Below are 27,746 nucleotides of genomic sequence, written 5' to 3' on the forward strand. Positions count from 1 at the left end.
CCCCTTACCTGAGGAAAATTGATCGATGTGCCCCTTTCAAGAGCGAAGTTCAAGGCGTGCAAACTATGCGGATTTGGTTTTTGGCTCCTTCTTCATTGCATGGGTTTTCCCAGGTTTACATTTCTTGGGGTTTTCCTCTCAAATCTAAAACTGAAACTTCCTTCCTTGTCTTCTCTCCATGGGGGGTTCTTGGCTATTACAGTCATTAAAGTTTATCTAGAAGTCCTTGGCTTCACAACCAGAATTAGTAAAGGAATGAAAAATTAACCCTTGGCCCATAGACCTTTCGCAAATACTGGGGCGCGCGCGTAAAGCTTGGAATTAGGTGCATTGTGGTCTTGCTGGTAGCAAAATTTGATTTATATCTATCCCACAATGCACCTCATTCAACAGTCTGCGCTTGCGCATTGGTATTTGCGATAAGGTCTATGACGTAGTCTTGGTGAAAAATGTTCTTGTTGAGTTGGTCAACCTCTATGGTAATACCATAGGCCCCATACACTCAACGCTACACACATCACGACTATTCCACTGATAGAGGGAGTTTCTGTAAGCAGCGATCCTGCCAGGAAGAATTTGGAGTGTGGTGTGGTGGGGCGATCAGGAAGTTTGCTAACAGGGCCCGCTACGTTTGAAAGTAATGTGCGCGGCAAGGAGAAGTGGAGCGGGGGACCGCGATAGTTGAGTGATAGTGAATAACAACGTCTTGCACCAAGACTATCCATGTCGCAGCCCTTTGGAATGAAAAAAACTCCAGGGCTGTGCTTGTGCAATAAAGCCTTGAGCCGGCTTGCTTGTACTGATGGCATTCATCATGCCAATGGAACCCACTTCCTTCAGGTACAATGTTCTCTCCATGTTGAAGGAAGTCACCAATTTCTTGCTAGTGAACAATGCCCTTGCTGAAGAGCAGGATGCGTCTATTGGCCGCAGCACATGTTCAAGCAAGATTATGCTCCCTTCAGAGACAAAGTAACGGGCGGTTAATTATACCTAAGGGAAATGAACCATCCATTTTCAATCAGAAAACTCAATCTAATCCTAAAGAGAATTATTTCTGTACGAAACACCTGAGAAGCCGAGACATATTAGTACAGTTAGCTCTGGTTATTAATAGCACTGTTATTTAAAAAGAGGTTCTGCTTATAAACCCATTCACAAGTCCCAAATCTTAGTTCTGCTTTATAAAAAAATCACTGTTGCATAATTTGTTTGCCACAACTGAAAAAAAACCATGAATGTGTGTCAAATCCTTGTATACATAATATAATAATAATAATAATAATAATAATAATAATAATAATAATAATAATAATAATAATAATAATAATAATAATAATAATAATAATAATAATAATAATAATAATAATAATAATAATAATAATAATAATAATAATAATAATAATAATAATAATAATAATAATAATAATAATAATAATAATAATAATAATAATAATAATAATAATAATAATAATAATAATAATAATAATAATAATAATAATAATAATAATAATAATAATAATAATAATAATAATAATAATAATAATAATAATATTAATATATATATTTTAATTTCCAACAAATTTAGACACCCTTTACCAATCCTGGCTAAAACCCTTTAATACTTATCTTGCCCACACAAATAAATAAATAAACAAATGTTATAAATTCTAATATCAGCCCCCTACTCGAGTAGAAAAACAGCTCCAAAAACAAACAAATGTAATCAACCAATGTCGGATTAAATATTCAGAGTTATAATTCATTTCAACAGTTTGCCAACTGAAGTGCTTCTTCAATGCTGTTTTTCTCTCCCGATCAATAATAAGTCGTTTCGCTGCTTACGTAGGAGTAACGTCAAACGTCGGCCATGGACGTTATCCGACAAGGCTGCCTCGATCCCCTCTCTCATTGTGGGGCTCTGGGCCGGGGCATCAAAGCGCAGGCGGGATCAGCGTTGTTATGAAACAGCCTGGACTCGTTGCAAAAACAACATAATCAGGGTAGGGGATCTTTAAATCAACCTGGCTATTTTGTAATGGGATCGCTAAACCTGTGTACGGTTTTGTTGCCCAGTAATGTAAAGATTTACACAACTGGCTTATGAGATGAAATTGAAGTCGACCAATGACCACAAAATACGAACCAAAAAGTGACCACATAAATTTCATAAGACAGCTAAAAAAAAATATAACATGTCAAAAAAAAAAAAAAAAGTGTAAGTAGTTACTTATTACTTCCAATTTATTTAAATAAAATTCACTCCTTGCAGCACCAGGGCCAAATTCCATAGAAAAGTAGCGAAGTACAATAACATTATGTTTGCCACAATAAGGTTACCACCTAAAATGCCATGTCACCTGTAACCATCTATGACTGGTATACTGGTTTTGTTTTTTGTTTTGTTTTTCATTAGAAAATTGTGAAACAATTGCTTCTGCTACAGCAGATAAAACTGTGTTGCACAAAACAAAAAATGATTGGCAGAAGCAGGTTACCAGCCAAGCTACAACGTAATAACAACTGTGAAGCAGGTTACCAGCCAAGCTACAATGTAATGAACACTGTTTGAGACTAGTTCCCACAAAATATTTTTAGCGGAATTATTTGCTAAGCACCATTTTCTGATGAGCAGCTTCATGAAACTGTGCTTTAGGCCAAATTTTACTGCACTCTTTATCATAGAAATTTGCTCAATATAGACAAAATCTTGAAAAATACCATGAAACGTACATTTCTCATGGTGCATACATATATGATATGGGTTTTTTAGCAAAATTTTGATCATCAAACAAATTTGTTAAGCGACATTTTCTGCTTCATTAAAAAAAAAAAAAATACAATCAAATGTACATTTCTCATGGTGCATGTACAATGTGGGTTCCCTGTAAAATATTGCTCATCGGATAAATTTGTTAATAGGGTCCAGGTCAACTGCAGAGATTGTTTGCTCTCAAGTAGTAGTAGTAGGGCCCCTCAGTCTGTGCCCTTAACCTGGTAAAAAGTGTGTTTGTGATCTAGCCACAACACATGGCAGGCATGGGTCACTCGGTCACTCCACCAGCCCAGGGGTAGCCCAGAGCAGACCCTAAGCTCCCTTGGCCAGTGAACTCACTCCATTGCACGACAGTCCTTTCTCTCTCCTCTCAAAACCTGAACTATTCACCAGAGGGGACACGAAGGATGGATGACGAGCGCAGGTCAATTAAGGTGTAGGCTTTAAGAAACCTTCATTGCCACCTGATCGCAAAATCTTTAGAAGGGCAGGTACTGACACAAACAAGTTAGCGGTATGCCTTCTGCCTAACTGAATCCATATTCAGCCCTGGATTTCGGTATCCTTGCTCAGCGCATGTGTGTGCACTTATGAGAGGGCAGGCGACTTTAAGCAGCTGCTACGTGTAACCTCTGGGCTATCACCGGTTACCATCATATTTACAATAATAAATAAAATTAAAATAAAAAAATTAAAAATGGTTACCAGGGAAGGGATTCTGCCGGGGATAAGTGCTTTGTGTGTGTGCGTGTACCAACGGCTTATCGGGATTTACGGAGATAGTGCAATATATACATGTTGGGATTCCACTTTTTCATTTTGAAAGGATGTTACACCGAGTAAATTATTTAGATGGGTGTTTATGATCTCAGGTCAATAGCACATTTCTCCAGCAACTCAGCAACTATTTCCTTGCAAAATGCACAGCCCCCCCCCCCCCCCCCCACTGAAAATATTACTCATGAAACTGGAGACCAGCATTCAGTGGAAACATCATCTTTCAAGTTAAAACCCTTATAAATAAAAATTATCTCACAAATGTATCAATGGAAGATTAATCAAAGTAGATAATCAAACTGAACACTGAAAATGTTACTGTTAAAGATCCGTTTCCACGTGTACATGTAATCAATGCTTTTTTTATCAGATGAAAAATATGCCAAGACTGATTGGTACACATTATATTTATATATAAGAAATAGAAATAAAAAAAAAATAAAAAAAAAAAAAAAAACATCAACCCAAACAAGCCTTCATAGCTTGAACACAAAACTCCGGGGGGAAAAGTAGTTGAAGTGACCAAATCGACACGACACGTCAATTTCTAGAGAAAATAAAAAATTCAAAAATTTGCTCTCTCTTAAAATTAGCAAGCTTGTAACAAGCCTGTCCTTGCCGATCGGGTGCCCCAACAAAATGCAAACTCAGCTCAAAATAAAAACTTCAATGGCGGCCTAATCTACTTAACTCTCTCAAGTGAGTTTAGAAAATAGGTCAATGACAGAACAACACGGGCAGCAACGTCTGATTTGAAGAGAGGAGAGAGTGGGGAGGGGAGGGGGGGGGGGGGACCTCTCTGAAGGAGAACGACCTGGCACAATAACCAACTCCATCCGAAATAGATCACCTCACTGTTATTACATAAATTACAGGGGGGGATTTAAGCTGGAGGCGGATTATCACTGGTGCATGGATGACATGATGACGGGGCAAGGAACGGGAACAGGCAAGAAGAGAGAGAGAAAACAATTAGTGGGTGATGGCACGCTCCGTTTACAAAAAGGCCGTCACCTCTTGCTCAACCAATTGGAAACCTTTGATTTCCAACTGACAAACCATGTCAGCGTCTCTCTTTTTTTCCTTTCCTTTTTTCCCCTGTTGTCTTTCTTGATGTTCTGACAATAAAGGAGGGGGTGACTATCAATTGCAATCAGTTGACTATCAAACCATGCCAGGGTCTCTTTCTTTTTTCTTCTCTCTTTTTTATTTCCCACCTTCCCCCCCCCCCTATATTCTTTCTTGATGTTCTAACAAGCGAGGAGGGAGGGGGGGTGACTATCAATTGCTGATTGAATTGGACAGTCTATCTCTCTTCCCGAGTTAAAAATAATCATCTGGCCATTTGTGGGACGGCTTAATTGTGCGTTGATGGCTGACTCCATATGATAAGCTCGTTGAGGGGGGCCCCCCCTCTTTGGTTCACGCTAGGGTGCTCTCATGACTCAAATGACCCCCTTGACTTGATGATGAGTTGATTCATCCTCCCTCTGCTCATCATCACTCCAGGGTACTTACTCCCAAGTTGGTGACTTTAGCTCCTTTCACACGAGAGCAATTTAACAAGGGTCCATTGCTAAATTGTAGTATGGTTGAAAGTGCTATAAAATGTACCTCGTGTGGAAGGACAACAATTGTTTTTTTACTGTCCAAGTTCTCTTGCAAAATCTTGTCAAACATTGCTACATTTTACAACCATGCTAAAACCATGCTATTATGTTTTTAGTACGAATCAGTAGGCACTGAGTTTCGACTGGTCCTCAGCTCTTTCAACTGGCATTTGGCCAGTGGACTAAGCTGAGGTCAGGCCTGTGACGTGTCCGCCTGTCAGAGGTCAATTTATAAAATGATTCCAGAATGCCTTACCTTTATCCTTCTCCTTCTCTTCCTTGTCCTTGTCTTTATTCACTTCGGGGACGTCGGCCAGTTTGGAACGGGGTGTTTTCTTCTTGCTTGGTAGGGGTAGCTGACTAGAAGCTTGACTGGGGCTGTGGCTCCGGGGTGTGGTTCTGGAAAAGGTACCCTAGAAGAGTGACAAAATGAGAGAACAAAAATTGAGTCATTGTTTTAATAAGGGAATCAATGTGTGGTGAAGAGGTTTTCAACTAGTGGTTTAATCCCAACGAGGCCTGGTTCTTGACAATTTTACCAAGACGAAGTCCAGGTAAATTATCAAGAACCAGGCCATGGCGGGTTTAAACCACTAGTTGAAAACCGATTCAACACACTTTGGTTCCCATTTATAAATACCTTTTCGGTCAAAAACATCATCATTTTTTGTTCAAAAAGTAAAATAAATGCAAACATTTTAATTGTTTAATGATTTCTTTCAACACAACACCCTTGTCACACGAAGTTGTGTGCTTTCAGATGCTTGATTTGGAGACCTCAAGTTCTAAATCTGAGGTCTCGAAATCAAATTCGTGAAAAATTACTTCTTTCTCAAAAACTATATTACTTCAGAGGGAGGCGTTTCTCACAATGTTTTATACTATCAACCTCTCCCCATTACTCGTTACCAAGTAATGTTTTATGCTAAAAATTATTTTGAGTAATTCCCAATAGTGTCCACTGCCTTTAACTAATAATTCCTTTTATTTTTATATTTTATTATGAGCAATCCTGTCATTTGTCCATTACAATTTAACCAAATATAAAAATATCAAGTACTTGTACACTTTAAAGTACACATGGAACCAACGTCACAGCAGCAGTACCCTTTGACATTATCCCCCAGCTACAAACATGTTCACAGACTAACTGGGTCAACAACCACTTCTGGGAATACGCTTTTCAAAACAAGACAGACATACTGGCTTCTCTGGACACTACTGGTAATTGTCAAAGACCAGTCATCTCACTTGGTGTATCTCAACATAGATAGATGCATAAAATAACAAACCTGAGAAATATTGTGCTCAATTGGTAGTCGAAGTTGCGAGAAAAACGAAAGAAAAAACACCCTTGTCACACAAAGTTGTGTGCTTTCAGATGCTCGATTTCGAGACCTCAAATTCTAAAACTGAGGTCTCAAATCAAATTCATATTTTTAAGTGAGTTCCAATTCAGTGTAAAAACACTGCATGGACATGAGTAAGTCCACATAGTGTTTCAAGTCCCTACATTTATGTTCTCAGGTCCACACTTCGTATGTAGCTTAAAACACAAGTAAACATCAGTAATCAGGGACCTCCTATTGTTTGTACTTTTTGGCAAGAGGTCCCATTGGTTTTGTATACACTCTCCAACTGGGACCTTTAACCACCTGGGGACCTTTACCCAATTGGGGACCTTTACCCACCTGGGGACCTTTACCCAACTGGGGACCTTTACCCAACTGGGGACCTTTACCCAACTGGGGACCTTTACCCAACCGGGGACCACATTGTCCTTTTCTGTAATAAGTCCCAGGTTTGACCATGTATACAAAAACTCACACACACCTCAAGCTGTTCATCATGTCACAAGGACAACTAAAAAAAGCTACCGACCATCCCTCCTTTGATTATCACATCCCTGCCTTTGTAAGCCAAGGACAGTACCTTGGCATTTACCCACATGCAACTGATGAGCCATGATGGAATCCCATTAATGGCCAAGAGAGACATTGCAAAGGCATTACAATCAAGTCAAGCCAATATCTCTGGCCTATCCCCCCTTCAATGTTACCATGGAGGAAGGAATAGAAGGAGCTCAAACGAAGAGACTTCAAAAGTCGAACCTGCGGTACCGCAGTCGTTTAACAACACCTCGTAATCACCGACATACCTTATACAGACAATGAGCGACCTGGCGTATGTGAGTTTGCGCGTGCGCACTTGGTTTTTCACTCAACCATGGTGTCGTATGTCGTATGGATATAATACAGAAAAACAACTTTTTTGAGACCTGATAAAATTTGTGTACACTTGTGCTCACCAAATCGAAAAACACAATTGAATACCAACCACCCTCGTGTGCTAATACCCACATTTTGAACCACCGCTAGTGACCGGAAAGTCACAAAAAATTAAAAAATATGCCATGATGTTTCAGTGAAATACCACAAATGGTAAATGAAAACGTGTATATTCACAATTCTGGTCTCCAATGATTCAACTTTACACGAAGGCAACAGTGCAGAGCGGCGGTACCGCACGTTCTGTACAAAGAGATCTAATCCTGCTCGTTAATCGGCCGTCCAGCTGGAGGTGTCCTATCTTTTTCCACTGGTCAGACAGGGGCATTATCAGGGTATTCTTTTGTTACTCTGCGGTTTTGCGGATCGTTCGAGCTCCTTCTATTCCTTCCTCCATGATGTTACTAACCCTCACTAGCTACATTCCATGCTCAGCCAACCAAACCATGCATTCTACCAGCGCCCTATTTAACCACACACCCCTGATAGACAACAGACTGAATCAAATGCGTCTGGACATGCTATTAAAATTGTTCCCATCAAGGGTGGATCATATTTTGGCACCGTGTCCAAGGAAAGAGAAAACCTGAACCCATCATTAATGCTTTTTGAGTGGCACAGTTCCATCAAGGGGTCAGTGACTTTCAGCGTACAACTACAAGAAATGGAAACCCCTGAGAAGGGTTATCGGTATTTAACCTGAAAAATAGTTGTTAAGATTGTGCAGATTCTTGTGAGGTATTGCAAATGGTTTCCCCATACATCTTGAAGATTAGCAATGCTCCTTTTTTATTTAAGTAATAATTCTTCCAGCCTCCCTATATTTCAAGTCATTTAGGACAGGGAGTTTTCAAGATGAACATTCCAGTGTAAAAAACATCATCTTGTCATACATACGCCAATAAATCACGATCAGGCACTACATTAGGCCATTTGAAAAAAAGTAGGGCAATTTATTTAGTTCATGGGCTGACCTCCTTATGGTACCCCCTTATGCTTTTGTAGACACTTCAGGCTATGAGCATTTAATAAATAAACAAAATTCATTCTAGATAAAACCATCGAAAATCAGACTGAAGTAGGAAGAACATCATGCGTGATTCAATTTATTTACTTATTTTTTTTGTTTATTTTTTTTCTTCCCCCCTTATTTTCAGTAAAACAAATTTTAAAAACAATATATTTTAAGCAGATGAAATTAAGTAGATGTTTATGGATATTATAGAGAATGGCTTACCGTGTTAGCTGTTTGTGCTGTATTTGCTGCATTGACTCTGCGCCGTGGGGTAATGCCAACATTCTCTCCCTTCAGTAACGAACTCACAACTGCACAAAAAACAAAAAGAGAAAAATATTAGAAACTTGAATACAAAAAAATCAACATCACATTAATTAATCACTTGCTTTTAAGCTCTTTGCAAATCAAACAGAGACGGATCCACAACAGAGGAGAATAAGGCACACATAAGCCACTTTTTCATTTCATTTACCCACAAATGATCCGTACCTTGAAAGCAAGGTAGCCCCTGCAAGCTGAGAAAAAATAGTCTGGTGCCATGACGTGCATTGCCCTTTATATATATCATTTGTACCCAGGTACTAAGACGGGTTTCTTGTGATTGGTTTTTTCGAACCATTCGATTGTTTTAATTCTATATAAATGTAAATGTCAACGATCAAACTTGGTCTAGTATTTGTGATTGTTGAAGAATATCTGAAGCAGGATCCGAAGTAGGAATACACTATCTGAGAAGCTTTAATTGCAGTAATGCTTCTCAGATTTTAAATTTTGGGGCATAAAAACACCCTTGTTGAGCAAATTTGTGTGCTTTCATTGAATGCATACAAAGGGCTTCAGGCCTATGTTTGTTTAAAAATTTAACTGAGAAATTACTTCTTTCTCAAAAATTATGTTACTTCAGAGGGAGCCATTTTCTAACAATATTTTATACAATCAACATCTTTCCATTGATTGTTACCAGGTAAGTTTTTATGCTAGCAGTTATTTTGAGTAATTACCAATAGTGTCCAGTGCCTTTAAGGCAAACACAGCATCCATTACACGGGGAACTGTTTCCAAGGGGTCAATAACATTTAATTGCACGGCTGCTACTGACATCTTAATCAGAGTTCATTCAGAAGATTCTTGACCCCTCGCTACATACCATCTCAACATACCATGAGATGATGAACTGTTGCAAATCTTAAGTGTTGATTGACCTACACCCAAAACCCACGCTCATAAACAAACACAAGCTTAAAAACAAACGCCCCACTACCAGCAAAACTAATGCCTGAGTCACACTGCGTAAACCAATCTAAAGGCATCGGCGTCAATGGGTATGTTCAGACAGCGTACTAACTTAGACCCGAACCGGTCTAACTTTTACGAGCAGCGGGGGGTAGTCGTAAAAATAAAACCCCCTTGCGTTCAGACAGCACAGAGTTAAACCCGATCCGGTTTATCTTCGGTTTTAAGAGGTCAAAGTAGACGCGACCCCGTTGCTCTAACATCCGGTTTTATTCATCAGATTCACGCACCGAGTATGCCGAGATGCTGAGTGCCCCATGCCCTGGATGATCATCAGGGCATAATTATTGGATACAAATGGCTCAATCGAACGCGGCAACAGTTTTACGGTTGGGAGTACACGGGCACTTAAAACAAACATGAACACGACTCAATTTTTTTTTTTTTTAAACAAACAAAATATTGATACAAACCGTCGAGAAAACTCACCAAAATATTGTCCATATTCCATGAAACAGAACACGTTTCATTTTTGTGTTTTGTTTTATACCACTGTTTCCGATTTAAATACTTTTAGTTTGTACTTCAATCGATTGGAAGTTGCGATCTCTCAAAAGCTGGTGCCGCGATTTTTATTCCGATTCGTTCATAAACACAACTACACACGTGCAAGTTACGTAAATACATGTACTTTGCAGTATTTTCCCAACTTCCCAACAACAACGTGGTGATATTGCTGGCGTAGGGAATTTCCCCTACACACAGCCTCGCGCCCACTGCAGTTCATTCTCCTAGATTGAAAGTACAGCACGCTAGTAACGGTGACAGCAATAGAAAGGCACATCCACGGGATCGGTGATGGATAACTATGGGATATCAGAGAGTGATCACTATGGGATGGCAGCGCTGTACATGTGAGAAGCATTACAAAATATGCTTCTTCTCTGCGCTCGTAGTATACGCATGAAAAACAGGTTAAATTTATTATAGGACACTCAACAAAAAAAGCTTGAAAAATATCATTTTGTTTCAGAATTTAATAAATCATGGGCGTGGGCCTGTGTTAAACTGCATACACCGATCAAGAGGGTTTCGCCAACTCGGTAAGCGGCAAGAAAGTAATATAAATACTCGGTGCTTTTCAGCATCAGAGGCAACAGAAACCGTATACAAGCATTCCGGGTCCCGGGCGTGTGCATTGAACCACACAATGGGTCGTCCGTTGTGAGTTAAAACCGGATGTCATTCTGTCCACACGCAGTGTTAAAAGATAAACCCGAACCGGTTTAGACTTAGACCGCCTCGCTGGACGGTTTAAGTTTTGGGGTTTAAACCCGATCCGGTCTAACTTTATTTGCGTTCACACGCACAAAAGTTGAACCCGAACCGGTCTAAGTGGACTTAGACCAACTTTAGTACGGCGTGTGAACGACCTCAATATCACCAAACTCTTCCTAACTTAGGATTAATCTTAGGACTGAAGACTAGTTAAATTCTAAATCCAAATATGTAGGAAGTATTGAACCCATGATAAGTTAAGACGAGTTACTCGTCCTAACTCGACATAGGATTAATCATAGCGTTTTGTGAAATCGCCTGCAGGACACGCTTGGTAATATTGTCAAAGACCAGTATTCCCACATAAGGTATTTTCTTTCAAATACAAATTTGAACCCCCTTTTTGATGTTATTTATCAGGAAGGAGGTTGCCGATATAAAAATAAGATATGTCTCAGCATTTAAATTTGTATTATTTAATTAAAGCCATTATACACTTTCGGTAAACAGTATTGTCCAAGTCCCTCACTTCGTTGTACCACAACTTATATATAAAATAACAAACCTGTGAAAATTTAGGTTCAATCGGTCATCGGAGTCGGGAGAAAATAACGGGAAAACCCACTCTTGTTTCCGCGCATTTCGCCGTGACATGTGTTTAAAATAAATCCGTAAGTCTCGCTAACGAGAATTTATATTGTGTTAATGTTTTCTCAAAAAGTAAAGCATTTCATGGAATAATATTTCAAGAGAAGTCTTTCACCATTACCGTCTGTAAACCCTGTAAATTATTTGTAAATCTGTGAACTTTTTTTTTTTCTGTACCGAAAGTGTATAATGGCTTTAAATCAAATTTATACAATAATATAAACTAAAATTGTTATATGTATTGTTATATGTATTTATATGTATTGTTATATTTATATTCATATTTAAATTTATATTTTTACATAGTTTTTAACGATTCCTGTAAGTGGCGGCTTTCCGCTGTTGGATGTCAATAAATAAATAAAAAATAAAAAAATAATAAAAATTAAAATAAAATCACCCCTGTTTGCATAATTTGACTAGTTCTCCATATACTGATATTTCAAAAAAAGAAATTGACTCATTCAAACCTGATTGTATCATAATCATTTGCAAAAGTGAAAATATAAAATAGAAGTGTGTAGAACCATCAATATAAACCAAGATTTGTGCTGGTAGCAAAACAAACTAATCACTTTGTCTACGATTAATTCAGTCAATTAAGTTTGCTCTCTTTTTTTGCTCTCTACAGTTATCTACAAGTATTTCTCTTATATTAACCTTTATCATTCAATGTCATTCTACTTTACATGGTAGGTATGCACGTACATAAATATAAGTGATTAACATCGCAAACAATAAAACCATAAATACTTCAAGGCCAGGATGAACCCATTGTGCTCTTTTTCAAGCTGGAAAACCTAATAGAAATTAATTGGTTTTTAAGTGGGTTTTTTTTTTTTTCTCTAAAACACAGAACATGGGCCAGTGGATTATTTCCACTGCACGAACATTAACACCACAGTTTGATCTTAGACTTAGAGGGCCATTCAGAATAGTCAGTGTTTAATTGTGTGTGTTTTTTTGTTTTTAAATTGTGAGTGGGTGGTAAAAAATATATCCATACATTTATTCATATCTTCCCTTAGCCCTTGCTCTTTTTTGGCTATAAATGGATATACTTATGTCAGTATTTTTATATTTTTTTTATTATAAATTATAGTTTTCTCGTATCTTTAACTCATTGTAGATTGACTGCAAATCAGCCTTTGTCTACATTGGTCTTTTGTTCTTCTCTTATAAACCATTTATATACTTCTAACCCATACCCATTCTGTGCGAAAAAAGCAGAAAGAGCACTCTATGCCAGCCACCAGTATGAAGTCACAAGTTTGCAGGCTTGCTACATCTACAATGCACAGTGTCTGTGTGTGCCAGTGTGTGTGAGGGTCAGGGGTCCTAGGGTCAAACCCAAACCACGCCCTCTATTTACATAGCTCACACAGTCCAGCAGGAAACCTTAGATTCTCCCCACGGTGTAGCTTTACAATGACACAATGACAGATTCCTTTGTTCTCCGCCAGTGATATATATGACCTGACTGGGAGGTTTATTGTTTCTTTTTTAAAAGATGTTATAAAATTGCTGATAAACAATCACACCACCAAGGGGACCTCTTGTAAAATCAGTCTGGAACCAAATAAAACTCAATCAGGATCCGGCTTCTACTGGGTTACTGTTTAAAGGTGCGACTTTCATTTACCTTCCTTTTTCGTTTGCTTTACAATATTGCTGCTGAAGTGAAATTATTATTGGGGGTTTCTCTTTTAATTTTTTATGTAAAAAAACTCCAAATAGTTTAAAGCCATTATACACTTTCGGTAAACAGTATTGTCCAAGTCCCACACTTCGTGTATCACAACTTATATATAAAATAACAATCCTGTGGAAATTTAGGCTCAATCGGACATCGGAGTCGGGAGAAAATAACGGGAAAACCCACTCCTGTTTTCGCGCGTTTCGCCGTGTCATGACATGTGTTTATAACAAATCCGTAATTCTCGTTAACGAGAATTTATATTGTTTTACCGTTTTCTCAAAAAGTAAAGCATTTCATGGACTAATATTTCAAGAGAAGTCTTTCACCATAACCTTCTGTAAACCCTGTAAATTATTTGTAAATCTGTGAACTTTTTTTTTTTTTTCTGTACCGAAAGGGTCCAATGGCTTTAAGGTTTATTAGCGTTGGGCAAGTCTTGATGGAAAACAAATAATGGGTATTAAAAACAAAAGCAATCTGTCTTAGGTGTTGGGGCAAGTAAAACAAAAACAACCCTTTTTCTTTTGTCAACCCTTAGGCCCCCCCCCCCCCAAAAAAAAATAAAATAAATACCAGTTGATCGTCCACGCCCGCATCCTTTTTTTTTCTTTTTTCTTTTCTTCTTCTTCTTTTTTCCCCCGATTCTTTCTTTCAAAAGGACTGGCCTAGGAGCTTTTCCCGAATCTAACGTGATGCTCTCGAACACGTGTCACCGTCTGTAACCTACCACTACTACCAGCAAATCTTTTTACGTGTAACGGGACAAATAGAAAGAAAATAAGTTTGCGGTGGGTTCGAACTGAAGAATTGGTGGCCTGATTTGATTTGAAATACTAAGCGGCCATCTTGGTAGGAAAAAAAAAAATAATAAATAAAAAGGCCCTCATCCCCCTCTTTTTTGAAAAATCAGGGAGGATCAACTGATATTTTATTTTATTTGACCTACTCAATAACTTTTTTTAATGGATAAATTTGAAGAAGAAAGAATTGGGTTGGCTGTTTTCCTCGGGAAGAACCCCGAATTTCCTGGTAAAGAAAATCTTGGTAGTCCTTTGTATCAGGGACGTGATAGGCTGTTCAGCACGAAAAAAACTGAACTATGATCACAAAGCGATTAAGTTTTGCGCGCACAAAGCCTGAAAGCTTGTGAGATCGAAAGCTCGCAGGTACGAAACCTGTTTTCATACATTTATTGTTGGTTTTGAAAGCAATACTCTGCAATCTCAGGTGTTCCATATGGATTTATCTTCATTTTCTTATGATCCAAGTTATATTGGTCCATAGCCACCAACTGTTTCTGAAATAGAAACTTTGATTTTTTTTTTTTTTTCTTTTTTTAATCCCTTTCCCAATCCCTTTCCCAATCCCTTTCCTAATCCCTTTCCCCTCTTTTTTTCTATAAATGGATATGTATTTGTTTGTTCTTGTTTGTGCCTCTGAAGAAGGTCTGGTTTGGATCGAAAGCTAAGGCCACTACTCATTATTTAATTTATAAAATGTAATAAAAAAATAAAAAGCGGGTTTCGATTAAAAACAGAGAAATGTAAACAAGAACTTACCATCATCGAGAAAGACCATCTGTACCAGAGCTGGATTCTCTGTATGACTCTCCAGCACTGTATCATCCATTACAATCAACTCCTGAATAGAGAAAGAAATAAGGTAGACAGTTAATAGATTAACCTGTGATTAACCCAATTCCATAACACTGCTGCTGGCTTTGCGTACTTCATACATGTACTACAACCTTGATGAGAGTGGCAGCATGAATAATGTCTCTGCTTTAAAGTCACTCGACACTATTTGTTATCATCGAAGACCAGTCTTCTCACTTGGTGTATCTCAACATATGCATACAATAAACAAACCTGTGAAAATTTGAACTCAATTTGTCGTCGAAGTTGCGAGATAATAATGAAAGAAAAAACAACATTGTCACACAAAGTTGTGTGCTTTCAGATGCTTGATTTCAAAACCTCAAAATCTAATTCTGAGGTCTTGAAATCAAATTCGTGGAAAATTACAGTTTCAATCGAAAACTACGTCACTTCAGAGGGAGCCGTTTCTCACAATGTTTTATACTATCAACCTCTCCCCATAACTTATTACCAAGTAAGGTTTTACGCTAATAATTATTTTGAGTAATTACCAATAGTGTACACTGCCTTTAAATTTATTTTCATTACCCTTTAAAAACTCAGGATATCATTACCACACTTAAACCCTGCCAACAGCTTCAGGTGATAAATTCCATGGCATGGTTATTTTAACCCACATTAGTTCTTTCCTCAGTTAGTACACGTAAAGAAAATTAAGTTTGTGTGTTCGTGTGAACCGATCCCAGTACCCGATAGCACATGGGGTCGGCATTCCGTAAACCAAATACAGGCAGGCGGACAGAGTGACTGAGACATTCCGGGGATTCTCCTCTCGGCAAGATGTCCCCGCTACTTCAAATTCTTAAGGAGGAGGAGAGCGAGCGGTTTGACCAGGCAGGAGCCCCGCAGTCCGTGCACCCTGGACAGAGCTTCAGAGAGACCCATCCCTCCGGCCCCCTTAAGACCCTCCCAGCCAGCCAGCGCTCTCCCTAGCCAGTGGAGTGTGGTGTGTGAGGAGGAGAGCGAGCGGTTTGACCAGGCAGGAGCCCCGCAGCCCGAACCAACCTGGACAGAGCTTCAGAGAGACCCATCCCTGCGGCCCCCTAAGACCCACCCTCCCTGCCTGCCAGCCAGCGTTCTAGCCAGTGGAGTGGTGTAATAGCCTCCTCCACAACAGATCAAGTTGGAGGCCACAAAGTGCCTTCATATCAAATAATAAGTGTCATGATGAGTGACAAGGCACGGCCTGTCCTTTTCTGCTTGGTGGGTAATCCATCTGGAGATTGTGCATGCGTTCAGCGGGACCATGGAGAGGCCATGGGAATGATCGCAGATTATTTTTAGTAAGGAATGGGATGGTCGAGGGGAGGTCATAGAGCTTGCAATACTCTATTGAATAGATCATGTGTGGATTATGCACGTAACTCCATGTACATGTAACAGAAACCAAGGCCCCCCCCCCCCCATATCAGTAAAAATATAATGAATTTTTACCACAACAAACAATTCTAGAATACCTTAGAATCTACATATGTAATATGTACATGTTTTGGTGAAACTGTTATGAATTGCAGTAGTGTAATTTTAAAATGTGAACGACTCACTCGACTCTAAGGCCAAATAAAAAAAAAATACCAGTTGATCATCCGGATTTTTCAAAAAAGAGATGGATGAGGGCCTTACTTAAATTACTGTTTATTATTTTTTTTCAAGATGGCCGCTAAGTATTTCAAATCAAACAGGCCACCAATTCTTCAGTTTGAATCAACCGCAAACTTACTGATACCTATTAGTTGCATGAGGACCTGTGTTAACACTAACACTAACAGGGTCGATAACACTAAAAAGATTTGCTGGTAGGCATTCACTAATATTGTTTTATGAAACAGACGGTTACAAGTGTTCGAGAGCATTAAGTTAGATTCAGGATTTTTTTTTTTATTATTTTTTTTTTAAACAAAAATCAAAACAATCAACTGGTATTTTTTTTTATTTGGCCTAATAAACACACACTTATCACAGTTATAACAACAAAGTGAGCAAGCTTAAGAGGTATAAAAAAAAAAACACTACAAAATAAACAATAAACATACAAAACCACTGTACTGGTATCCAATATTTGTAATATATTGGTATGATTTGTTTTCTTCCAATGAATGCATGATTAGTCTTAGCCAAGAGGGCATTGTTCAGAAAGGTTCATGAACCCGTTTAGTCGGTCTACGTGAAGTTCAACCCCAAATGCAGTCCGATAATGCACTACTTGTACCTCTCCAACCCAATCACACACACAGTGACAGTCTACCAGCAGCTGCAGTACTGCATACTGCCCCCCCCCCCTCCCTCCCTTTCCACCACCAACAAAACCCTAACCCTTTGGTCTTATCTAAACTAGCTCTGCTCTAGTCTGAACAGCAAGGTCGGGCTGTCTGTCCTTGGTAACAAGTACTGGTATTGGCCAACCCTATTAAATATTAATCTTTGGGACAAGCAGTTGATGGTGGAGGGAACAAACAACTGGCATTGCTACGTCTATTGCAGGTATACGGTATACAATACCAGTGTTTTTAATCCGTGAGAGGAGGCTCGGCTGATTGTAGTTGACAGGCAATAAACACCTTATGGGTTCGACACCACAGCCAGTTGAATACTTTCAATTTATAATGGCTTGCCACTTCACTGAAAGGGGGGAGTATTGTAAAATACATCTTTTTTATATTATTCATTTGTTATCAAATGTTGCTTTCTTTCGCGCAGCGAACTACTTGAATGGATTCACACTGTGACACAATGCAAGTTTGGGCCATTCAATACCTGTACTTATCAATTTCAATCAAATTGATTGGATTTCACTCAAAAGTCTGCTTCCAGCGGATATCCGCACACAATAGAAAAACGAGGGGGAAACATGTTCAGCCCACTAAACACAACACTTGATGATTTATTCGACACAACCTCTAAGCAAATTGTACTTTTAAAAAAAATGTATAAATCCTTTTATCATTTCCCCTCCACAAACGGGAACGCCGTTTTACAGACCGTGAAAAGGATTGTGCTATGAATCACATTCAACACTCCTTTAATCCAATCAAAAAAAAATTATATTTCCATCCAAGGGAAGAAGAAGAAAGAAAATATACTGTACTCTTGCAAGGTCGCAGGGGACTGTACGCCTGAATGCATTTTGTTTTCCTCTCCCGACAAAGCCGCTTTTGACAATCCTAAAAGCAGGCTAACTGTATTTCAGACTCGGTGTAAAGCTATTACCGAGTTTGTACTTTGATAAACACTACCCCTCGCCTATCAATGGCCGTGATCGGCGCAAACGCTGAACTTTGATATTTCTGAGGCGTACTACACAAATCTCATCCCTAAAGGTTCAAAGACTCTTATCAGAGTTGCGATCAGCCGATATCAATCTAGTCTACTTTCTATTATATAGAAATATATATATTTTTCCTTCATCCTTTCTCCCTACCCAGCTTCTTTTCACTCTCTATCCTCCCCCTCCCACCCCCCCCCCCCCCCAAAGAATAAAATACTGTATTCTTGTCCTACATATCTACAGAGTAAGCGGTCGGGCCGTGGGGTGCATTATTCAGCCTGTTTCTCGCCACTGATCCGCGCCTGAATAATAACACGGCTTGATAACGAGGAATGTTTTGTTGGGGCCTATGCAGCCACTTGGGAGAGGTCTTTGAGGAAACTCTCCACTTCTCCTTAAAGGTTAGGGGATGTGGAGAAGACAGCGAGGGGGGGGAGGAAATGATAAAACCAACAAGAGGAGAGAAAGTGATGGATAAACCAGAGATTGCAGAGTATTTGTTTGTCTTATTTCGCAGACACAAGTGGAGGATGATTTGCCTGGGCCCAATTTCCTAGAAGGAACACATCATAACGCTATCCAGAACAGGGGTTACTAGCCAGAATACCATGCCACATGTACAATTTGTGACTAGTATCCTGCTCTTTTCTGCTAAGCATAAAATTGCTAAGGAATATTTCTGCTTAACCAGCTTCATGAAATTGGCCCCTGGTTATTCCGACAAGGCGGCCCAAAATAAATGTTTTTTTATTATTTTACTCTTATTTACTTTTTGAGAGAGACTAGAGGGAGAGAAAGGGGGAAAGACGTTGAACCCCAAAGAAAGAAAAATGCATGCGTTTAACCACTTGCCCTTAGGGCAATTAATATAAGGAATGATGATGGTTTTCTATTCCCTGGCGTAGACGCACCAACATAACGTCTAACACGGGGCACGTGTACTCTCAGCACTCCCGCTGAGACAACCTGCCATCCCATGTTTACATTAATGTCTTAATGACTACTACGGTTCATCGAGTGCCAAAGGACTTCATCTTGCCAACCTCTAGAGCCAGTCCTAAATAATTTATAAAGCGTTTCCAGGAAATTACCAAGCCATGCAGGGACGACGTGGTCTAGTACCAGTATGTGCTTAGTCACGACGATAAATTTAGATTGAGAAATCATGGTAATGGTGCCAAGCCATCTATTAGACTACATATACTTCAAGGGGGGGGGGGGGGGGGGAATATAACTCGGTCCAAATTTAACAAGCATTTCTAAGTCTCCAATCTGCAAATTACTTTAGGACTCCTAGGCCTATAACACTTTCAATATTTTCCTGTCCACCAAATTATTTAAAGCTTGTGATGGTTAATTTTACTTCAAACAACAAATCTGAGAGAGATTTATATTACTATTGCTTGCAAAAAAAATTATAAAATTTATTATTACTATCAGCTTATGTTCGTTGAATTCTTCAAGTCTTTACTAGGTTTGTTAGTTTAATTTGGGGTTATGTTTTGGGGGGTTTCTAATTTTGTTTTCTTATAGTTTTGGGTTGTGTTTTTTTTAATGGGGGGGGGCAGTCACATGGCAACCTGGGCCGGGGGAAAAACACTGCTTAGCAAATTTCTATGCTAAGCAAAAAGTGCGTGGGACATCTGTCACATTTGTCTGTGCTTAGCATGTTTGTTTATGTTACAGGGTTTCGAACACTTACCCTTGTGTAGAGATCATGACCAGTAATGACAGCCGAGAACCACTGCGTCGTTGAGCCTAGACGGTAAACCTGTACTCGATAACCAGTTAACGAGTACGGCGCTTGCATCAATATGTGCTGTACCTGCTGCTCATGCAGCCATTGGTCCACCTCGGTCTTGACCTCGACGTAGTTCAGAAATGCGGGATACTGTGCGGTCTTGGGGTTATCTTCCTGTAAAACAACAACAGAAAGATACAATACTTTAAAGTATGGCTGCCGCTTCCCAGGTTGTATCTTAATTTGGGTGTGATCCCTGGCTACACAGCAGTTAAAACGGTTGTGTGTGGCTTGTGACTGGCACCCCCGAATAAAGATACTGACAAATTAGGAAGACCGCCAACATGGGGCTAGATAGCTAGCTCAGTTGGTAGAGCAACAGCACGTTAATCTGGAGGTCGTTGGTTCGAGTCCCACTCTAGTCAATCTTTCTTTGTTCAACCCCAAATCAATACTTTAAAGTGTCAGATTCAGAGGCCTGGAACTCAGCTCTTGAAGAGGCACAGCAGTTTTCCCTCTGGTATGGGGGAACTTCTATTGGGGGAAAAATGTAAGTTTGTATTGGAACCTTGCAGAGGGCACCACAACAATTGCTGTCGGTGTCGTGGGTTATTTCAAAGCCTCGATTCACAACTTGTACGTTCACTCTGTTACGGTTCACCTCAGTAAAGCCCAAGGAGGTGTTCTCCCTTACAGTGTTTCACTGGTCAAATGCTACTCTAATCTTTCTCAGTGTCTTTCTGACAGACATGGTACACTACCAAAGTCAACCTTCATTTTATAACAAATTTACAACAAGAACTTTTTCCATGAACCAGATGATTGGACCCTCCTTCTCCTGACAAAGCTAACCCAGTCCTTCTGGCTTCATCTTTGCTCTAAGTTCATTCACCCTTGTAACTGGAGCGCCCGCCCAGGAATCACTGAGAAAATATGCAAACATCTTGTGCATGTAATAAGCTCCACAGTGTAAGCTTAGAATGCTTGATCTACGGAGGCTTGCAGTGCAGATAAGCCCTGCTTCCAGACCACTCAACTGTTGTCATATCATGTCATGTGTTGTGTTTAGCTAGATGGTAATGACAGCAAATCAGATAAAAAGTGAAGCAGTCAAATTGTTGACATCGCCCCCCCCCCCCCCCAACACCTAAGTTAAACCTGGCAATAAGCTTAGTTTCAGTTGTCTATGTTTGTTTGTTTGTGGGATTTAATATATTATTGTAATGATGGACATACAATATTAATGATGGACATACAATATTTATGAACTACACTTTCAATACTTGAGACACAAGACTAGCATTGATAACTCACTTTCATAAAGCTGATTATAAGCAAACTTCTTTGCTAAGCAACAAAGTGAGTGGGGCACCAGTTGCAACAATGTCAACTTTATGGAATTGTTGCTGGTAACCAGTTTCTTTGTCTTTGCTCAGCAGGTTTTTTATGCTTTCAGGCTTTATGAAATCGGGCCCAGTTCACTCTGAAAGCAGACTTGCCAAATGAAGAATGGTTCTTGTCAAGCAAAGTCAATTTGGGGCAAAATTACAAACTAAGACAAGTTCAAACAGGAAGTCCATTTGCAAATTAGCAAGACATCAATACATCCACAGACGTCCATCTCACTCAGGGAAAAACACCAAGCCCCCAGTATCACCTCACCTCCTCCCCAACCAATAATGGAAAAAGCAGACATATTTCGGTCAACAAACTACCCCCGGGTTAATGGTTAATAGTACACAGAACAGTTAAATTGTAATATGCTTGTCAATTACTAGCTGTTAAGTACAGACACAATGATGTGTGCTTATTATTAGTTTCTTGTTCATCATAAATCAAGCCACAAGTACAACTGATGGTCACTTAATACGATATGAGGCTCATTCTGATGACACAGTTAATAAATTGTTGTGTAAATTGTTATGTAGCAATAACAGAAGGGGGATGGAGTACACAGATGAAGATGTCGATTAAAATATATGAAAATGCATAGACCTGGGTCCAATTTCATGCCACATAATTCTTTGGTTATGGTGGTTTTGGTTTTGGGTTTTTTTTTTTTTTTTTTTTTAATGTATTTTTTCCATCAAAGTTGTGGTCTTACAAACAATCCATTCTAACAACAAGGCCTCCCTTTTTCAGAGGAGAAGTTTGACGTGGACATGAGCAGAGATATGATTTCTTTGAATGGTAATATCCCTTCATCCCAAGTTGATAGGATACCCGCGCCGATTGATAACCCAGGGGAATCGCCTGCAAAATGGCTCAGGTATCATGTTGTTGTTCGTCGGGCGGCGGCGACGGCGCAGACGGCGTTTCTCCGAAGGCAATACACATGTTTATGCCGGGTGGCTTTATATGATGATGCAAACAGATAATAACTATCGCTGGCCCATCTTGATTAGGGGGCTTGTAATTCAAGACCGACAACAATAATAACACTGTTCCATATTAAAGGAACACGTTGCCTTGGATCGGTCGAGTTGGTCTATGAAAAGCGTATATAACCGTTTGTTTTAGAATGCATATGATTAGAATGATATTTTAAAAGTAGAATATAATGATCCACACAAGTATCTATCGAAATTGCGTGGTTTTCCTTTTACCTTGTCGACAAACACGGTCGGCCATTTATGGGAGTCAAATCTTTGACTCCCATAAATGACCGACCGTGTTAGTTCGCAAAGTAAAAGGAAAACCACGCAATTTCGAGGCAAATAATGTGTGAATCATTGTATTCTACTTTTTAAACATCTTTCCAACCATATGCATTTTATAACAAACGGTTACAAACGCTTTTCAAAGACCAACTCGACCGATCCAAAGGCAACGTGTTCCTTTAACAGGGAATTCATACTTAATATTCTGCGAAGTGGATTGTCTGGTTGTTATCAGTCCGGACCAGAGTGGACTTTGTACTTTGTCAACACTCCGGATCTTCCGATGTGTATAATAAAAGTTTAATTTTAATCCGTCCGAAAAAATGTACAAATTGAAGTTTTGATCTAGAAGTTTGTAACTGAAGATTCTAATAAGCCACTTCGGAGTTCCAGCTGCGCATGTCTGTTACTGCTGGCAACGCATGTTGTCTATCTCCAACAACCTTTTGACAGTACCAGCGGGTATTGTCAAAAGGTTACGGGAGATAGACAAAATCCGTTGTCAGCAGTAACAGACATGCGCCACCGACATTCCGAAGTGGCTTATTGAATTCAAGATGATCAGGCGTCTGCTCTCAAGGTAAACAAAAATTGAAAAACTGCTTCCAGAGACACCTTTTCATGGAGGCTTACATGTATTTCCTTACGAAAGAAAATACTCCACGAGAAAAGCTTTAAAAAACAACTGGCGTTGGAGACCTTTTGATCTACAATATCTGGTTCATTTGTGGCATTATTGTACTTTATTTTTAAGTTCTAAGGCCCTATAAATTATAATAATTGAGGCCATTCAATATTTGTATAGTTACAAAAATAATAGGTGGGGGTGGAGGGTAATAAAAAAAATGTTAACAAAAACATTTACTATTCAGAATTATAGTCAAAAATTTAAAAAGAAAAATGGTGGGTAAAAAAAAATGTAAACAAAAACATTTACTAATCTGAATGGTCCCTTAAAGGATTCGGGTACTTTTTCAAAATGTCCACAGATTTACATTAAACTTACAGGGTTTGGAGATAATGATAGTGGAAAGCTTCCCTTCAAATATTACTAACTAAGGTTGTGTAGTTTTTCAGAAATGAGTAAAACGAGTCACAAAATAGTTTTGGTCTCATGAGACCAAAATTATTTTAGCATGTAAAATCCCCTTAAAGGAACACGTTGCCTTGGATCGGACGAGTTGGTCAAAACAAAAGCGTTTGTAACCGTTTTTTATAAAATGCATACGGTTGGAAAGATGTTTTAAAAGTAGAATACAATGATCCACACAAGTTTGCCTCGAAATTGCGTGGTTTTCCTTCTACTGTGCGAACTAACATGGTCGGCCATTTATGGGAGTCAAAATTTTGACCCCCATAAATGGCCGACGTGTTAGTCGACAAGGTAAAAGGAAAACCATGCAATTTCAAGGCATGTTTGTGTGGATCATTGTATTCTACTTTTACAACATCTTTCTACCCATATGCATTTTGTAAAAAACGGTTACAAACGCTTTTCAAAGACCAACTCGACCGATCCAAGGCAACGTGTTCCTTTAACCAGTTATGATATTATACCAAACCATAGCATAACTGGTTAATACGTTTTTACATGCTAAAACTGAGACGAAAATTATTACTTTTTCTCATTTCTCAAAAACTACAGCACCTCAGTAAGTAAAATTTCAAGGGAAGCTTTCTACTATCATAATCTTCAAACTGTGTAAGTTTAATGTATATCTGTGGACATTGTGTTTTTTTTTAGGAAAAAGTACATATACCCTTTTAAGACACTGGACACTATTGGTAATTGTCAAAGACCAGTTTTCTCACTTGCTGTATCTCAACATATGCACAAAATAACAAACCTGTGAAAATTTGAGCTCAATTGGTTGTCGAAGTTGCAAGATAATAATGAAAGAAAAAACACCCTTGTCACACAAAGTGTTGTGCTTTCAGATGCTTGATTTCGAGACCTCAAAATCTAATTCTGCGGTCTCAAAATCAAGTTCTTGGAAAATTACTTCTTTCTCGAAACCTACGTCACTTCAGAGGGAGCCGTTTCTCACAATGTTTTATACCATCAACAGCTCCCCATTACTTGTACCAAGTAAGGCTTTATGCTAATAACACCATGAGTCCATGATTCAAAGAAAGCCTCCAAATGCCCTGCTTTGCATCCACCCTAAACAACAATTCTGCAGACAAAGCCAACTTTTTATGACAGTGCTATTAACAAATGGCTCTGACCTTCACCCATTTATAGGCAATTCTCCTAGCATGACATTGGATCAAATGTCATTGGATCAACAAATCAAAGATTGCGCTGACGCTTTATACCCAAAACAGAAATGCCATATCAACCTTTCATGATAACAGTTGTCGCCAGCACCCGTCATTTTCAAAAGAAAAGTGGCACAACTTCCCCCTTTGTTGGAATTTTCCTCAGAACACTAAACACAATTAATGCCAGTCACCTTTACTTTAAAGGCAGTACCTATTTTTGTTTTCAAAAGACTTCATGAATCAATACTGGAACAATTGGACCCATCTTGAACAAAGTCATGTTAGGGTTTCGCCATAAACTGCAAGGCCATGCCACTTTATATCAAACATCCTGTCCAAACTAACCAGGACAAAGGGGCACTGGGACTGAATTACCACCCATTACAAAACACACCACAAAGGAGTCAACATTAAAGGGATTGCGCACCGTTGTTGATTTTTTTTTTTTACAAAGGCACCATCCAACCAACATGTGAAAATATAATCCAATTGATTTGAATCACGAAAAAAGCAAATAAATAAATAAATCAATCAATCAATCAATCAATCAATCAATCAATCAATCAATCAATCAATCAAAATAAAAATGCAATAATTTTGTTTTGATGATTTGTCAGAGATGTTGCAGTCAAATTGCAAGCAAATGCAATTGTCTCAATTATGCCCAGTATTTCAGACAGAAATATCTCTTCGGCAGATAAACTGATTGCACATGACATCATTGACCACCATCTTTGACATAACGTGCACTAATGAAAGGCTATCATTTGCTGAGAGTTGTGCGCAGCGCGCACACGCGTGCACTTATGACAGTGAATGATGCCATGTGCAATGTATCTATTGGCACCAGCATGAATGAACTTTATGATGGGTGTGCCTTCAGATTGAAACTTAACAGTTAATTTGTTTATTGAATAGACTCCAGACTCCTGTTCTGCCTTTAAATATCACTGACACACAAACATAATATGTACACTTAACCAATTTAACAAAGAAAAACAAATATCAATAAATAAATTACTAAACTAAGGTTGCATCACGGATTCACTTTGCCTTTAGATTGGAACTCGACCAACATTACTTTATTTATTGAATAGACTCCAGGCTTCCGTACTGCCTTTAAAGGGAAGGTACACATTTGGTAATTGTCAAAGACCAGTCTTCTCACTTGGTGTATCTCATCATAAACATAAACTAACTGGCCTGTGAAAATTTGGGCTCAATTGGTCATTGAAGTTGCGAGAAAATGATGAAAGAAAAAACACCCTTTTTTGACAAATTTGTGTGCTTTCAGATAAGAATAAAAGACTTCTAGCTAGAAGTCTTTTATTATTTTAGTGAGAAGTTACCTCTTCCTCAAAAACTATGTTACTTCAGAGGGAGTCGTTTCCCACAATATTTTATATTATGAACAGCTCTCCAATGCTCGTCACCAAGTCAGCTTTTAAGTTAATATTTTTTTAGGGGAATAACCAAACATGTACCTTCCCTTTAAATATCACTGACACACAAACTATGCCACTCTGTAACTAATGTATGTCGCTCAGTATTACTATCAGGCAGGCATCCGCCCCACAAAAACCCCAATACATGGCCATTCAGTCATCACATACACACGACCCTTGGCTGACTCATGCCCTAAATAGGCAACCCCTGATTATCTCCCTTAATGTTTAAGTGTTATTTCCTTCTTTCCTGTGTCAAATGACTTCACACAAAAAATCAACCCATGGAATGGAGTGACTGCTAGGTCAGCACACAAAGAGGAATTGAGCAATTGAGGTGGGAGGGGGGGCACCTTGGACATGATGTCACAGGGTCAAACAGCGCCCTCATAGAGGTCAAATGCCATCACTGAGGTCAAATCTACAGCGCCTCACAAAAAAAACTGTGTTACGGACATTGTGCATGTCCACATTGAATGACCCATTAGTGGCCACAGCTATGTATGGCATAACATGGAGCTATCTGTTTTAAAGCTCAGTTTTTTAGTAACTGGCCAGCAGGACAAGTTAACTAGTCCATTCACTAGTCCATCTCGATTGTTAACGGTAACCATTTCAAATGAAATAGGAAAGCTTTTCACCACTGAACTAGCTACCCAGACCACTTGGAGTGAATTTGGATTGGTCTTTGAGTGTTTCAAAACTAGCATTTGGCTAGCGGACCACTGTTCTAGAGAGAACGCTGAACATTGTCAAGTGGAGGCTTTCAAAGCAATTTCACACACAGGGATTTCCCCCAGCTGTAGTTACCATAAACATCTAAAGTTATAAACCACAAAAAAAAAAAAAATAGAAACTGAAACAAAATTTAAGTGTAGTAAACTATCAGAATCTTAAACAACCTTGTTATCACAGTACCTATTATTTGTACAATATTATTTTCTGTATGCATAGTATCTTATCTCCACGCAACAACAACCAAGCATCCAGGCCTGTATGCTTCCGTTTTTGAAAGGGCAAGGGCACCAAGGCATTTTTCTCCTTGGTAAAGGGCACCCTATTTTGAGGAAAATGTTAAAGGAACCAATGCCTTGGATCGAACGAGTTGGTCTTTGAAAAGCGTTTGAAACCATTTGTTATGAAATGCATATGGTTAGAAAGATATTTTAAAAGTAGAATATAATGATCCACACAAGTATCACTCGAAATTGCACCGTTTTCCTTTCATGTCGCGAACTAACACGGACGGCCATTTTATGGCGTCAAAATTTTGACTCCACAAAATGGCCGACAGTGTTTCTTCGCGACGTTAAAGGAAAATCGTGCAATTTCGAGGCATGTTTGTGTGGAACATAATATTCTACTTTTAAATTATCTATCTAAAC

At 38.9% G+C, this 27,746-nt stretch overlaps 1 protein-coding gene across 2 annotated transcripts in view; it reads right to left on the minus strand.

Moving 5' to 3' along the window:
• The window catches only part of LOC139940460 (probable JmjC domain-containing histone demethylation protein 2C), a 176,616-nt gene that overhangs the window by 52,188 nt on the left and 96,682 nt on the right, over positions 1-27,746 (minus strand). For both annotated transcript variants that reach the window (XM_071936722.1, XM_071936723.1), the window contains 4 exons: positions 19,953-20,165; positions 14,887-14,968; positions 8,689-8,777; positions 5,420-5,576 (listed from right to left, as the gene is read on the minus strand). In XM_071936722.1, coding sequence (XP_071792823.1) covers positions 5,420-5,576; positions 8,689-8,777; positions 14,887-14,968; positions 19,953-20,165 — 541 coding nt within the window. The remainder of the gene's footprint in view (positions 1-5,419; positions 5,577-8,688; positions 8,778-14,886; positions 14,969-19,952; positions 20,166-27,746) is intronic.

This window comes from Asterias amurensis, chromosome 8 (genome assembly GCF_032118995.1).
Source record: "Asterias amurensis chromosome 8, ASM3211899v1".
NCBI classification, from domain to species: Eukaryota; Metazoa; Echinodermata; class Asteroidea; order Forcipulatida; family Asteriidae; genus Asterias; species Asterias amurensis.